Here is a 15,923-nt window from a genome sequence, read left to right as displayed (position 1 = left end):
GGCCCCTAGACAGAGTCCAGGGGGACCATTGGATATTTTGGATTCCTGGGTCCAAGGTTGGAGGCAGCACTCCGACCTCGGGGCCAGGAATCCAAACTCCCCGCACCCACATCCTCCCCCTTGCAGAGAACTGGAGCGTGGACAGAACTGCATTAGTTGCCTCTCGGAGGTCGCAAAAGTGACCTTGGAGAGGAAGGAAAGGGGGCATCCTGCAGGGAGCAGAGGGAACTGTGAGGATGGCTTACACCATATCCCCAGCCCCCACAGCCTCCTTCCCTCCCACTCCACAGAGCCCCAGCTAGATGGGCAAAAAACCCTGTCTAGCCAATGCAGAGTGGGAGGAGCACGGAGGCAAGCATCACCTCTACCATTCCTCCCACTCTGCACTGGATGGCTGTAAGCCTCCGAGTTTGGGGGCTTACAGCCATCCCAGTAGGATTGCGCCCTAAGATGGCCACCAGTGTGCTATTCATTGGGTTCCCTGCGCTTGGCCTCCCTGTTCCAAAACTCTGACTGTGCAGGGTTCCACTTCAGACTGAAGAATGGCCTATTGCTCTGCCCAAGGGGATGGGCCTCCTCTTGCCTGGTGTTTTGTAGCCACGTACATTTGCTTCGATTTTGACATGACATTGGGTCTAGAAAATATGCCTCCAAGCCATGCTGGGATCTCAGCACAGCACACTGCCTCCTGATGCAGTTCCATAAGGTTGCTTAAGCTTAGAGGTCGCAAACCACTGATCTCAAAATCGCTTTCTCAGGGGCACATTGGGACAATCACAACGTTGGCAACCATTCCAAAAATCAGCAGCTTGTAATGGTTTTGGTGCATCCAAGCAATTGTGCCCATCAGGGAACAAGTGACAGGCTGTAGCTCTTGCCTCTTCTGAAGTGTACAACAGCTGCTATTTGGGAGTGGTGATCTGACCCTAATCCACACACTGACCTGTTGCTCAGGTTTCCGTCACCCCCAATCTTCTGGCAGGGAGCCGGCTTTGTGCCTGCCCAGGTGCTACCACAGCCTCTGCTCAGTTCTTTGCAGTGAGACTCGCACCTGTGTTCTGTTCCTGGACATCTCTGTGCAGAGCTGGAAATTCACTCTGATGAGCCCATCATAGCAGCTGCAGCTTGGGAGCAGGGGAAGACAGGCACTTCCATTTCTTATCCCATAATACGATGCGTTTCAGCTTTCAGTTCTGTGCCAGCTCAATATGGTTTTGCTGAAAATGTCTCCTGATGGGTGTCAGAGGTTTGACAAAGGACTATTATTGTCCCTTAATAACAAGAGATGTTATTACCTAGAATCTCTTGCCAGCCTTTGGAAGGTGACACCCTCCTGCCAGAAGGAGAAACAATGGGGAGCCAGGTTTTGTTGTTTGTAATCGGAGAGAGGCACAGAGAGCATGCAAAGAGTTTTCATTTACATTAGCTAAAACTAGGCTGCAGCCTTGAGGGGGCTGAAAGAAACAGTGGTTCTCTTGGAACCTGATGCAGGTTTGGTGGAGTTGCTGCCTGCTGTAGGAGTGCTGGATTGCTTCCACAGAGCTCTGCTTCTGTATATGTAAAGTAAATAGTACACAGGCTAGTGCTCTTTCATCAAAGGGAACTAAATTCAATAGAGCAGTTCCTGGAACATTTTACCATTCAGGGAACAGTTAAAATGGCATTAACTGATGCGGAAGGCAGAAATGACGCAGGTGGTGCTAGGGTTGAGCCATAGCATGGCTTTTCTGCCTTAATTACCTTCAGCACCATCCTGATATCAGTGATTCATTTTTGCCATACCATCCTTATGAAGCCTGTGTTGAGCCTGTGTCTAGGCTGCTCCAAGACTGCAGGTGGGGGTTCACAAGGTTGAATTAATGCTTGCCTCCATACAGCAGATGATTCTCACATACAGAAAACTAGTGTGTCAGGAAAAGGGCTAGGCTGGATGCCCATCTCCCTGACACACAGAGGGGGCTTACCATTGACAGGACCTTCTCCACCACAGGCTTTAATTCCCTGTTTTCAATGCTAGGGATCTTCTTTGAAGCAGCAACAGGGAATGCCGCTGAGAATGTGCAGAGCGCCTTTCCCATGCTAGCAGGTAGCCAGGAATAGCAGATCTGGGTTTTAAAGACAGGACCTCTGTGTAACCTGTGTACAGAGACAGGTTAACCTCTGTGTAACCTGTGTAACCTTTAAATGGACCTCTGTGTAACCCAGGTAACACATCTGGGAATGGCTGAGCCCCAGCAGCTTTTTGAGGTTTTTTAGAAACTAGCCATTGATTACAAGTACTCAGAAGGCGGCTGGAGAAAGAAGCCACCAGTTTATTGCAACATTTGCTGTGAAGTGAGCAGGACACTTTGACTGATGGGTGGGCCAGCTGTCAGGCAAAGGGGCAGATGTTCATATGCAAACATCAAATGGAAGCAACATCTTTGCCAAAGAACTGACAAAAGAAAGTGGGGAGCATGAGGGGTCTGCGTAATTTTATTGCATACAATCAAATAAGCACTGGTACAGACCGACTGAATATATTAAAAGTAGGCCACTCAAATCAATACAAATGTGCAGACTATTCAAAAGCTTCAGGAAAGCTTCACAATTCTCAAATGATTCCTGCTGTGCTTCACGTTGTTTGAACAGGGCCATCAGTATATTCTGAGAGTTTTTACAGCCCAATCCTATGCATCTGATATTTCCAGACATTACTGCAGTGAAGAGCCACTGAAGTTTGGCACACTTCCACAGCTCCATCCAGACAAAGTTCCTCGTACTGTTGCATCATGAGATCATCACCAAATAACAACAGTCTAGAAATGTGTAGGATGGTCTGGCTCCTGGGACATGACTTAGCATTTCGAAAACAAAACACTCCCTTGTATTCGCATTACAGCTCCCGCACTGCCGGGAGAAGAAACACCAACACCGGCTTTCTTCACACAGAGCTTTTATCCTGCAATTAAAGTTGCTCCCTCACAGACGTTTGCAGGCTCTTTACATGATGCCGTGACCCTCCAGGGTGCCTCCTGCCCTAATGCCCTTTGTTCCATTTTTAAATAGATCTCTGATAATTACCCGGTTGTGTTCCACTTGAGTTCCCTCCGTGAAAAGAGGAAAAGCGGCAAGAAGAGGAGCGAGATCGATGAAAGACTCAGATACGGGGGGGGGGGGGGAGGAAGCCAGTGAAAAAAGGAGTCATCGTGATCCTGCATTTAAAATGGACGCAGAAAGCACCATTTTAAATAGGCTGGTGTAGAGATGCCCACCTTCTGAGGCCTAGAAGCCTGCATTCAAACTAGGGGTCAGGGAACCCTTCAAAATGCTCCACAGATATGTGTCAGTTCTGGCAGGGTAATAATTCTGTGGCTGCTTAAAAACCCCATGGAAAGGATGGACCAGATAAAATGACAAGCTCATAAAAAGCAACTGCATTCCAGCTTTTCACTTAGACCATTGGGCCAAGCCTCACCTTGTTCTAGCTGGGAGTCCACATTCATTGAGAATTAAACAGATGGGAGTTGATCTTCCCAGTGGTAAACAGTTTGAGATCCCCAATTCCACATATATAATTGGGGTAAACTGTAATAACCCACACATGGTGGCCATTATGTTAACCTGGGGTAGTTTTAATTGAGTGAGAGGTTTCTAACTGGCTGAGGCATGATTCAATCCAATACGGTGAAGTACTAAAAGGCGAGACGTGGGTTTTGTTTGTTGAGGAGCTGGTAGCAGGTGGACTAGATGGTGCAGCTTTTAGGTGAGCTGTGGCTGGATGAGGGACCGTGTCCGAGGCGTGCTCCGTGGTGGCTCATCAACCTGGAGAGAAGCAGCGCAGGGGCTGCTGCAGGGCCTTATCCTGGCCCCAGTATTATTTAACATTTTTATAAATGACATGGATGAGGGAGTGGAGGGGATGGATGCTCAGCACATTTGCAGATGGTGAGGCAGCCAGTACCTTAAAGCAGGGGTGGGCTGAAGGTAGGTCTACAGGTTTGGGGACTTCATCTCCCAGAAGCCCCTGCCAGTGTAGTCAGTGGTCAGGAATGCTGGGAGTTGAAGTCCAAATCTACTTTCTGCCCACCTCTGCTTTAGAGGACAGAAATGGGATTCAATATGATCTTGACTGGATGGAGAGCTGAGCCCAAACCCCCAAATGCATTTTGACAGAGATTAATGTAAAGTTCTACATTACAGACGGGCAGTCCACGGGCCTTGGCCACTCTCCATGTGGCCCCAAGCGCCCAGCTGCTTATCCCCACCACCCCGCTGATCAGCCAGCTGCTAAAATCTGTGGGAAAACAGCAGTCTTGATCAGGATCATGGGAGGAGTGGGGATGCTTTAACCTCAACAACCACTACTACCTCTCTGCAGGGAAACAGCAATGCTGCCTGCACTGGGATCACTGGTGGGTGGGGGAGGCTTTAACCTTGCCCTCCAGCAGTCCCTGCAGACTACGGCGTGGTGTCTCTTGGCCCCACGCACCCACCCAAACAGCCCTATATTTGTTGTTTATTCGTTCAGTCGCTTCCGACTCTTCGTGACTTCATGGACCAGCCCACGCCAGAGCTTCCTGTCGGCCGTCGCCACCCCCAGCTCCCCCAAGGTCGGGTCTGTCACCTCCATCCGTCTTGCCCTTGGTCAGCCCCTCTTCCTTTTGCCTTCCACTTCCCCTAGCATCAGCATCTTCTCCAGGGTATCCTGTCTTCTCATTATGCGGCCAAAGTACTTCAGTTTTGCCTTTCATATCATTCCCTCAAGTGAGCAGTCTGGCTTTATTTCCTGGAGTATGGACTGGATTGATCTTCTTGCAGTCCAAGGCACTCTCAGAATTTTCCTCCAGCACCACAGTTCAAAAGCATCTATCTTCCTTCGCTCAGCCTTCCTTATGGTCCAGCTCTCGCAGCCATAGGTTACTATGGGGAATACCATTGCTTTAACTATGCGGACCTTTGTTGTCAGTGTGTTGTCTCTGCTCTTCACTATTTTATCAAGATTTGTCATTGCTCTCCTCCCAAGAAGTAAACGTCTTCTGATTTCCTGGCTGCAGTCAGCGTCTGTAGTAATCTTTGTGCCTAGAAAGACAAAGTCTGTCACTGCCTCCACGTTTTATCCCTCTATTTGCCAGTTATCAATCAAGCTGGTTGCCATAATCTTGGTTTTTTTGAGGTTTAACTGCAACCCAGCTTTTGCACTTTCTTCTTTCACCTTCGTCATGAGGTTCCTCAGCTCCTCCTCGCTTTCAGCCATCAAAGTGGTATCATCTGCATATCTGAGACTGTTAATGTTTCTTCCAGCGATTTTAACTCCAGCCTTGGATTCATCAAGCCCAGCATGTCGCATGATGTGTTCTGCGTACAGGTTGAATAGGTAGGGTGAGAGTATACAACCCTGCCATACTCCTTTCCCAATCTTAAACCAGTCTGTTGTTCCATGGTCTGTTCTTACCGTTGCTACTTGGTCATTATACAGATTCCTCAGGAGGCAGACAAGATGACTTGGTATCCCCATACCACCAAGAACTTGCCACAATTTGTGATGATCCACACAGTCAAAGGCTTTAGAATAGTCAATAAAACAGAAATAGATGTCTTTCTGAAACTCCCTCGCTTTCTCCATTATCCAGCGGATATTGGCAATTTGGTCTCTAGTTCCTCTGCCTTTTCTAAACGCAGCTTGTACATCTGGCAATTCTCGTTCCATGAATTGCTGGAGTCTACCTTGCAAGATCTTGAGCATTACCTTACTGGCATGTGAAATAAGTGCCACTGTTCGATAGTTTGAACATTCTTTGGTGCTTCCCTTTTTTGGTATGAGGATATACGTTGATTTTTTCCAATCTGTTGGCCATTCTTGTGTTTTCCAAATTTGCTGGCATATGGCATGCATCACCTTGACAGCATCATCTTGCAAGATTTTAAACAGTTCAGCTGGGATACCATCATCTCCTGCTGCCTTGTTCTTAGCAATGCTTCTTAAGGCCCATTCAACCTCACTCTTCAGGATGTCTGGCTCTAGCTCACTGACCACACCGTCAAATCTATCCCCGATATTATTATCTTATACAGATCTTCCGTATATTCTTGCCACCTTTTCTTGATCTGTTCTGCTTCTGTTAGGTCCTTGCCATCTTTGTTTTTGATCATACCCATTTTTGCCTGGAATTTACCTCCGATGTTTCTAATTTTCTGGAAGAGGTCTCTTGTCCTTCCTATTCTATTATCTTCTTCCGCTTCCACGCATTGCTTGTTTAAAAATAATTCCTTCTCTCTTCTGGCTAACCTCTGGAATTTTGCATTTAATTGGGTGTATCTCCCCCTATCACTGTTGCCTTTTGCTTTCCTTCTTTCTTGGGCTGCTTCCAGTGTCTCAGCAGAAGGAAGAATTAGGTGCACGAATACAGGATTTATTATTTACTGATTTACTTACAATATTTACATACCACTCCATATCAAAGATCTCAGAGTGTGAACAGCAAGATAAAAGAATAAAACCTCATAATTAAAACAATTAATTGTTGATGGGTACATGTGAAAAGGATCTATGGGTTTTAGTAGTCCACCAGCTAAACATGAGTCAGCAGTGCGATGCTGTAGCTAAAGATTACTGTATCAGTGGTATTTTGCCCCTTATCAGTTGAATATAATTTATGGTAGAAATGAATCCAGGCATTAGCGATGTAAGCAGCAATCTAAAGTTGGTTTTTTGGATGTATGGTGGCACTGCCCTATGATTAATGGGACTGGGGGTAGACATGTGGTGGGACTGCCCTATTATTAATGGAGGGCAAAGTAATTTGTGTAGTATCTACGGCTATACATTTCTCTGCCATGTGATCCTCTGGCAGCACTGCCTGGCTATGTACACCCCTGAAGTATTTGGTGTTCCTTTAGGGTGCAATCCTATGCCTGTTTAGACAGAAAAAAAGTCCTACAACTCACAGAATTCCCCAGCTAGCCATGCTGGCTGGGGAATGCTGGGAGTTGCAGGACTTTTTTCCTGTCTAAACAGGCATAGGATTGCACCCTTAGTGACTTAGGGCGCAATCCTATGCATGTTTAGACAGAAAAAAATCCTACAACTCCCAGCCATGCTGGCTGGGGAATGCTGGGAGTTGTGGGACTTTTTCCTGCCTAAACATGTGTAGGATTGCACCTTTAATGAAAGTAAAGTGCAACTTAGATTAATAAACAACTTTTTGTTGTTGTTCAGTCATTCAGTCGTGTCCGACTCTTCGTGACCCCATGGACCATAGCTATCAGGGACATTCAGATCTTTCCTGTATAGTTCTTCTGTGTATTCTTTCCACCTCTTCTTAATCTCATCTGCTTCTGTTAGGTCCCTGCCTTCTTTGTCCTTTATCACGCCCATCTTTGCACAAAACGTTCCCTTGAGATCTCCGATTTTCTTGAAGAGATCTCTAGTCTTTCCCATTCTGTTGTTTTCCTCGATTTCTTTGCATTGTTCATTTAAGAAGGCCTTCTTGTCTCTCCTTGCTATTCTCTGGAAGTCTGCATTCAGTTGGATATATCTCCCCTTTCTCCCTTGCTTTTCGCTTCCCTTCTTTCCTCAGCTACTTGTAAAGCCTCATCAGACAGCCACTTTGCTTTCTTGCATTTCTTTTTCTTTGGGATGGATTGAGTTGCTGCCTCCTGAAGAATGTTACGGACCTCCGTCCATAGTTCCTCAGGCACTCTGCCTATCAGGTCTAATCCCTGAAATCTATTCCTCACCTCCACTGCATATTCATAAGGGATATGATTTAGGTCATACCTGAACGGTTTAGTGGTTTTCCCTACGTTCTTCAATTTAAGCCAAAATTTTGCAACAAGAAGCTCATGATCTGAGCCACAGTCAGCTCCAGGTCTTGTTTTTACTGACTGTATAGAGCTTCTCCATCTTTGGCTGCAAAGGACATAATCAATCTGATTTCGATATTGACCATCTGGTGATGTCCATGTGTAGAGTCGCCTCTTGTGCTGTTGGAAAAGAGTGTTCTCTTGGCAAAACTCTATTAGCCTTTGTCCTGCTTCATTTTGTACACCAAGGCCATGCTTGCCTGTTATCCCGGTGATTTCCTGACTTCCTACTTTAGCATTCCAATCCCCTATGATGAAGAGGACATCTTTTTTTGGTGTTAGTTCTAGAAGGTGTTGTAGGTCTTCATAGAACCGATCAACCTCAGCTTCTTCGGCATCAGTGGTTGGGGCATGGACTTGAATTACTGTGATGTTGAATGGTTTGCCTTGGATTCGTACTGTGATAATTCTGTCATTTTTAAGATTGTTCCCCAGTACTGCTTTTCCCACCCTTTTGTTGACTATGAGTGCTACTCCATTTCTTCTAAGGGATTCTTGCCCACAGTAGTAGATATGATGGTCACCTGAATTAAATTTGCCCATGCTTGTCCATTTTAGTTCGCTGATTCCCAAGATGTCGATGTTCAATCTTGCCAACTCATGTTTGACCACCTCCAGCTTACCTTGATTCATTGATCTTACATTCCAGGTTCCTAAACAATATTGTTCTTTACAGCATCGGATTTTCTTTTCACCCCCAGACACATCCACAGCTGAGTGTCCTTTTGGCTTTGGCCCAGCCGCTTCACTCTTTCTGGCGCTACTTGGAAATTCCCTCTGCTCTTCCCCAGTAGTATATTGGACACCTTCCGACCTGAGGGGCTCTTCCGGCATCATATCTTTTAGCCTTGTGATACATTCCATGGGGTTTTCTTGGCAAGAATACTGGAGTGGGTTGCCATTTCCTTCTCCAGTGGACCACATTTTGTCAGAACTCTTTGCCATGACCTGTCCGTCTTGGGTGGCCCTGCATGGCATAGCTTATGGCTTCACTGAGTTATGCAAGCCCCTTCGCCACAACAAGGCAGTGATCCATGAAGGGGAATAAACAACTTAGATAAATATGAATAAATATGAGAATGAATTTGCAATGAAAAGTCTTGCAGTGGCGGCAGGCCTTGCAGGGTAGAAACACTGGGTCTTTTTGATTAGCTGACACCCCAGCCCCCACCCTCAGAATCCCCTGTTCCCTCTGAGTTTAGCCTCAATCCTCACAGTAGCTGGAAGAAAATGGATTTTCTCAGCAACAGTATATTTTTGTGAACTATCCCTGTTCTGATGCAAAGGTGTTTGGGGCGGCCTGGTCTTGAACTAGTAGAGATGAAAAATGCTGGAACGTGTTTGTTGATATGGAGGGACATAGCTGCCTGCACTTTTCCAACTCTCTTGGGGGTGTGGCTGTGGCCAGCTGTCATGAAGAAGGCCCACATTTGAAAATTTACCAAGGCACCAATGCCGGTAAGGTAATTCTATGTCAAGCAGTTCCCTTTTTCCTGATCTTGGGTGTGTTTTATTTCTTTTCTCTATTTTTCTTCCTTCTGTATATAGCAAAATTATTCTTACAACCTATGAATGGCATGTATACTGTTATGCTTTTAAAAGTCTAAAGTAAAATAGATGTTGAACTAGTGGGGCACCATCTAATTTTACTGTTGAGTTCCATTATCCTAAACCTGGTTTTGGGGGGATTGCCTATGCCCTATAAAAACATACAGGGACGTTATGGGTTGTATCAAATTTTATTCTAACTTGATTCTCATTTGTTTCAGTGGTTCTACTCTAAGTAAGACTAACACTGGATATAACCCATTATCACACACAAACTATACTTTCCTGTTGCAATTAGAGAAATGTCACATACTGCAATGTCAGCCATCCTGAGGATCAACAAAACTTTGCATCCCTTTTGTCTGGTCACAGCTTTTGCATCTGCTGCACTTCTAGTGACTAACAGATGTAAACTTTGGTCCTGCTGTTGCAAAAATAGACTGTACCAACAGGTCAGCAATGTTTGTAGCATGTCCGAAACCAAATGTGTGGGCAGGGCAGTGGGGACAGAGAGCCCAGGACATTGTCAAGTGTATGCCAGTGCTTAAGATAATCCTCTTTGTGTGGTATGGTGAAATTCTAGACCGCCCACCATCCTACCTGGTGCCCCACAGTAAATCACATCTGTGTTTCGGAATGGCCATATTAATTACCAATATAATTGCATGAGATGGATATCCCCTGTCACAAAGGGATTGAGAAAATCTTCCTGCCTGAACGTGTGTCTCTGTGAATTCCAGGTAATGCCAGAACTCTGAGCAAAGCCATGGCAACCACAAAGATGCCCTGGCGTGGGCTGCTGTGGTGCTCCATGTTCTTTCTTCTGCTCCCAGGAGGTAAGTGGACAGCTGTGCTTAACCAGGCACAGCCCTAATGCGCACGTGTGCACGCACATGCATGCACACACACACACACACACGCAGTGAAACTAGGAAAGGCAATGGCCTTGGACACCATCAAAGGACAGCTGATTGTCAGCTGATTTTTTTAAAAAAGGTAATTTGCTACAAATAAGTTCAAAAAGTCATATTTTGTGTGCGCCCTTACACTCTACGGCTTGTGGTGTCCAAGACATAAATCACAAATGTGCCTTTTGTCACAGCAGCAGCCAATCGCAGGGTTGGGGGAGGGCCAGGTGCCCACAGCTGCAGGAGGCTCCGAAGTCAAGTACAGACACTCAGAAGTCTTGATCTGTCGAGAGCGTGCCGCTTGCTTGCTTTCCCAGGCTTTCTGATGTGAAGACCTTTCTCCTTCCTTCCCCAGTAGGAGCTCTGTCCTGTAGCCACCTCACTGTGGACTCCCCGGTTGTTCTTGTGGGAGGAACCGTCAATGCTTCTTGCACCATCTGGAGAAACCACTGCCCCTTTCAAAAGGACGAAGAAATCCAGATGATGTGGAAATTGGATGAGGAGTTCCTAACGGGTACCCAGTATAGCTTCAGCAATGGGGTGGAAGTTTCCAACATCACCCTTGGCCCTCTCCATGAGACCATGACCAGTCTGAGCTGCTTTGTGCAGAGGAAAGGTGGATCCCCGCAGCGTATGAATCTAATCCAGATCCAGGCTGGATGTAAGTGTCAGGATGCTCTAGTGCTGGGCCTGGGACTTGGGATTTCTTCCACTTAGGACGCAGTCCTATGCATATTTAGACAGGGCTGGGAATGCTGGGAACCACAGGACTTTTTTCTGTCTAAACATGCATAGGACTGCACCCTTAGTTAGTTTTTTAGAAAGGTGGGGCTAGGAACAATCAAAGTGGCTTACAATGAGTAAAACAATAATAAAAACAGTGAAATCACAACCAATGATCTAAAAAAAAAATCAGCAAAACTTATAAAAGCAGTAGCAGCAAATGAATCTTCATTTAAAGCAGAACCCTGCAAACGTCCACTGTCTTTGATGCTTATCTGAAAGTGAGTAACAGCAAGGCCAGGCACCCAGCTCTTCAGAGGCTGTTCCAGATTTGGGGTGCCACAAACAAACAGACACTGTCTCTAATGCCCGCCCACCATACCTCTGACAGTGGCGTGGAGGTGGGGGACACTTGGAGAAGGTCTTTGAAGTGGGACAAAGTGCTCAGGGCAGCTCACATGGGAAAGGGCGGGGGCAATTGTTGAGATATTCTAGTCCCAGGACATTTAGGTGTTAAAGGTCAAAACCAGCACCTTGAATTGAGCCAGGAAACAAATTGTTACCTAGTTTGCTCTGGATGCAAATTCCTTCCTGATAGAGCTGAAAAGAGTATTCACAAATTAACAGCATTTCCAATTTAGCAGCCAAATTTTTAATGTGAAATCTTGAATTTTCTTTTTCTATCCATATGCCAGTGCTTTAGACATATTGGCATTCCTTGATTTTTTAAAAATATTGGTTAAGTATCAAATATGTAATCTTATAAACTGCCATATCTCAAATATTACTAAATAACATCACATGTCATCTACGAAATGCTATCAAATACAAAGGAATGCATTCGATTTTTTTCTGGGGAAAGTGTGTTTGCTTGAAATGCCATTGCATATCAAATATCAGAGTCAAAAGTCAGATACTGGACCAGATGTCATGGGATGACAAAGGCAGACCTCAAAGAGTCAGTCTCAGCACTAACAGGGCACTAGAGCTGAAGCCTGAGTGGAACATCATCAGCTTAGAGCAGAAAACCGCCCTCTAGTTCTCACCCATTCTCTGTCTTGCAAACTTCGTTCAGATCCTCCATCGCAGCCCCAAAACCTCACCTGCATCGTGAATGCTTCCTCCATGAACCTGAAGTGCCACTGGGACCCTGGAGAGGACAGTCACCTCCCAGTTAGCATTGCCCTGAAGGGCTTCTGGTAAGGAAAGGGAGTTGCTGGTAGTAAAAGTGCTGAAGACAACGGGGCGGGTGGGGGGGCGGATGGCTGTGTCTGTCTCCCAGCATCCTCCGGATTCTGGTTTCTGACATCTGGACCAGTTGACAGGAAGTCTTGGGTCAAAGTTCGGGAGGGGGAGCAGAATATATTTTTGCAGTAAAAAACTTCAGTGGCATTTTTGCTGGGTGCGTGGGCATCCTCCAAGATGCCCTGGGCATATGCAGGAAGGCATGAGGTGGCTGGGCTCAGGCCCCGTGCGGCATTTCACACACCGCTGCACCTGGGGCCCTGACAGAGTGCGCGCGGGTGCAGCAGCACCGCCTCCAGTGACCACTGCCCGCCTGTTCTCCTGCCTGCGTCTCAGGACCCGGAGGGAGTGTGAAGAACCTCTGGAGCCCATCCCAGGCTGCAGCCCCTCGGTGGGCCAGAACTCCTGCATCGTTGGCCGCCAGTATCTCCGGCTCTATCAAAAGATGCTTTTCTTGGTGTCAGCGGAGAATGCCCTGGGCGCCGCAGAATCGGAGCGCTTGTGTGCAGACCCAGCAGATCTAGGTGCGTGGCACTAGCTGAGGCCGATCCAAGGGCCCTTTCCAGTTAGGGGCAGCCATGGCCTCGCTGAAATGAGTGGCTTTGGGAGGAAGGCACGGCAAGCACGTTTTCTTAAGGCTATTTCCCCCTGGGCTGGGGGCAGGGGGGATGAGCACCTGTTCTTTTAATTCAACATAGATGTTTCCCCAGGAGGTAAATAGCTGCTTTGGAGGGCGATTTTGATTGCAAAAAACAGCACAAGGAGAAAGACTTAAATCCCCCTTCCCCAGCACCATGGCCCTGATCCAAGTCTCTCTCTCTCTCTCTCTGTCTCGGCTGCTTTTAAATAGAAAAAAATGGACCAGTTTATCCCAGCTCAATCAGTGTCTCATCCAGTTGCACCCTCTGGTTCAGTCTCTGGCATCTCTCACTCAAGGGAACTCAGCAGGAGCGCAAGGGACCAGGAAGAACTCCTGCCAGCCATTGCAAACTAGGGGTGCACAACCTGTGCTTCCACAAAGCCTTGACTGTGCCCTGATCCCCCACCGCCAATTTCTGCCTCCCCCAGGAGTCCTCATAAAGTGAGGAAAGAGCACTCTGGGTCAGGATCACTTGGATGCATCTGTGTGCATGAGTGTGTGTGCACACGGCCCCTGAGCCTCAAGCTAGCATCACATGCAGCTCTCGGGGCCAAAAAAGTTGTGTCCTCCTGGAATAGGGCTTCTTGCTCAGGACCACCTATATCCATATGTACCTCCCCGTACATTAAGAGCTTCAGTGGAGGCCCTCCTGTGGGTGCCTCTACCATCTGAAGTGGGCCGGGTAGCAATCAGTGAGGGGGACTTCTTGGTGGTGGCACCCCAGGTGTGGAACTCTCTCCCAAGAGAGGTTTGTCTGGACCTTGCTGTCCATTTGGCACCAGGAAAATATATTTTTATGTACAATGTTAAGCCTGCTGACTGTTTTCTGTGGTTTTCATGATTTTCTTTTCTTTTCTTTTTTCTTCCTTCCTTCCTTCCTTTATTTCATCTTTATACCACCCCAAAGCTGAAGCACTCTTTTAGTTTATTATGTTTTTGTATTTCCTTTTATTGTTTTCTTCTTTTTGTAAACTGCCCTGGGAACATGGAGGACAATATAAAAATAGTTTAAATAACTAAATGGACAGTGATTTCTTCCACTGTGCATGCTGCTGCTATGTAGCCCAAACAGCACCTCCTGTGCTCACTAGGGAGGTGTCAGCAGCGTTTGGAGAACACGAAGGCTTGCAGAAACAGAAAAAATTGGGTGAGGGGAGTCCAAGACCCGCGAGGACTGAGTGTGCATAGAGGCTGCAGGATGGTGGCTGACTGTTGCGGGGTGGGATGGAAAACCAGATAGGGGAGGGGATCAAATGGCATTTGCTGGTGCGGGGCATCCTGGCCCCTATGGCTAGTGGGTAAATGATCTTCTGGCCAAAGCCTGATGCTTCTGGGGATGTCCAGGGGCAGCAGGGGCTTCACCACATTTCTGGGATTGAGGTAGGAAGACTCAACACCCCTTGTGACCAATTGGCACAGAGGAGGGAAGACAGCCCCTGGGGCAGCTGCCCCACAATAATCCGTGTGAAATCCTTGCCTGAGGCGTTGCCATGTGCTGCTTATTTCAGTCCGCCTGGATCCCCCGAGCCTCCTGGCCATCCAGTCCATCCCCGAAGAGACGGGCTGTGTGCGCGTGGTGTGGCAGGCGGCGAAAGGCGAAGCTTACCAGCAGCAGCTCTGCGACTTGCGCTACCAGAAGGGGGGCGACCGGGAGTGGATGTCTGTGAGTCTCTCCCCAGAACAGAGAGCCTGGCCAGCCGAGGGGGCTTCGGCCGGGCGGCAGGGGTGGTGTTCATCATAAGGGCTGAACTTGGCTCCTCGTGACGCACCCGGCTCTCTGATGGACAGGAAGGGCAGCCCGAGACGCACTTGGCTTTGCTGTTGATCCCTCTCTGGCTGCTTGTCACTCCTGTCCTGCCACGTCCACCCTTGTCACGCACGCATGCACGCACACCCCTCACCCCCCCCGGCACCTCATCTTCGCACCTCTTTCCCAAGGTGTTCCCTGGCAATCTGCAAGCCAGTGGGTGGCGCGCCAGCCTCATGGCGGCATTGCGGATCGTGCTGCAGGTTGCCGTTCTCTTCCGGTGGCAGCCCTGCTGCTGTCAAAATAAATGGAGCCAGCCACCGCACTCCAGATCAGCTCCCCGAAAGAGCTGCTCCCACCCCCCACGCTGGTCTGGTGCTTGCAAGGGGCCAGTGCTGCTGTGACTGGAGTGGCGTGGGTGTCACTCCCTGGCATGTTCTGCCCACACCGCTCCGGTAACATCTGGACGCGGGACACAACACAGAAGGGGCCAATACCATGGCAGCAGGACTGGGCCAGCGGGCTGGCGAGGGGTCTTCTCCGGTGGTTTTGGTCCGCTTGCTCTTCTCATTCTCCCTTCGTGCCCCCAGGTCCGCAACATCACCAGCCCCGTCTGGCAAACACAGCACTGCGGCTTCCTCTTTGGCACCCTCTACCAGTTCCAAATGCGCTGCCGGAAACTACCGGTCAGCTACTGGAGTGACTGGAGTCCTGCAAAGAACTTCACCACCCCTGAGAAAGGTGGGAGTGGTGGGGCAGCGTAGGCCAGCGTGCTGTGGGACTATCAGGAGAGGGCCCAGAGTCCCTTCTAAGCTGTCCGTTGGGAAACTCACCAGAAAAGCAGCGAGGCTCAGTTCCCTGCACGTGCACGCGCACGCACACACACACACCCTGTGGAGAGCATCATGAATACCTGGAGTTGCTGGGGCTCAGCCTCAGGACCCTACTTTGCATGCTGGGACTTGCCACCAAACTTTGCAGAGTAATAGGGGAAAGAGTTCCTCTGGCCATGTGCAGAGTTCGCCCACCCCACTAATGTGTAAAACCATCCTGCACAGCTGGCGAGCCCATAGCAAGACATTTTGCAGTGAGGGGGTTTGAGGGGGCAGGAAATCTGTGTGGAACAGCAGGGAGCCTAATATGCTGTTTAACTTTGTTATTTCTTAGGGAGACAGTGGGTAGAAGTTTGCCTTCACACATTCCCTTCTGTCTCCACACATAAAAGGGCAAGAAAGTCCTCTGTTTATTCCACTGAAAGCTGAATGTT

The 15,923-nt window shown here is 48.1% G+C and overlaps 1 protein-coding gene across 3 annotated transcripts in view; it reads left to right on the top strand.

Moving 5' to 3' along the window:
• CSF3R (colony stimulating factor 3 receptor) overlaps positions 1-15,923 on the top strand; it is a 34,486-nt gene that overhangs the window by 2,082 nt on the left and 16,481 nt on the right. For 2 of the 3 annotated variants that reach the window (XM_084816211.1, XM_084816210.1), the window contains exons 2-7: positions 10,134-10,229; positions 10,657-10,962; positions 12,100-12,223; positions 12,606-12,793; positions 14,418-14,572; positions 15,247-15,397. In XM_084816211.1, coding sequence (XP_084672337.1) covers positions 10,160-10,229; positions 10,657-10,962; positions 12,100-12,223; positions 12,606-12,793; positions 14,418-14,572; positions 15,247-15,397 — 994 coding nt within the window. In that variant the 5' untranslated portion in view covers positions 10,134-10,159. The remainder of the gene's footprint in view (positions 1-10,133; positions 10,230-10,656; positions 10,963-12,099; positions 12,224-12,605; positions 12,794-14,417; positions 14,573-15,246; positions 15,398-15,923) is intronic. The other variant, XM_084816212.1, reaches the window with a different exon arrangement.

The sequence above is a fragment of the Heloderma suspectum genome, chromosome 10, assembly GCF_057233095.1.
Source record: "Heloderma suspectum isolate Gila_16-S chromosome 10, 16-S_ref, whole genome shotgun sequence".
Lineage (NCBI taxonomy): Eukaryota > Metazoa > Chordata > Lepidosauria > Squamata > Helodermatidae > Heloderma > Heloderma suspectum.
Note: the sequence above shows the minus strand (reverse complement) of the source record. Positions and strands in the feature narration are given on the sequence as shown.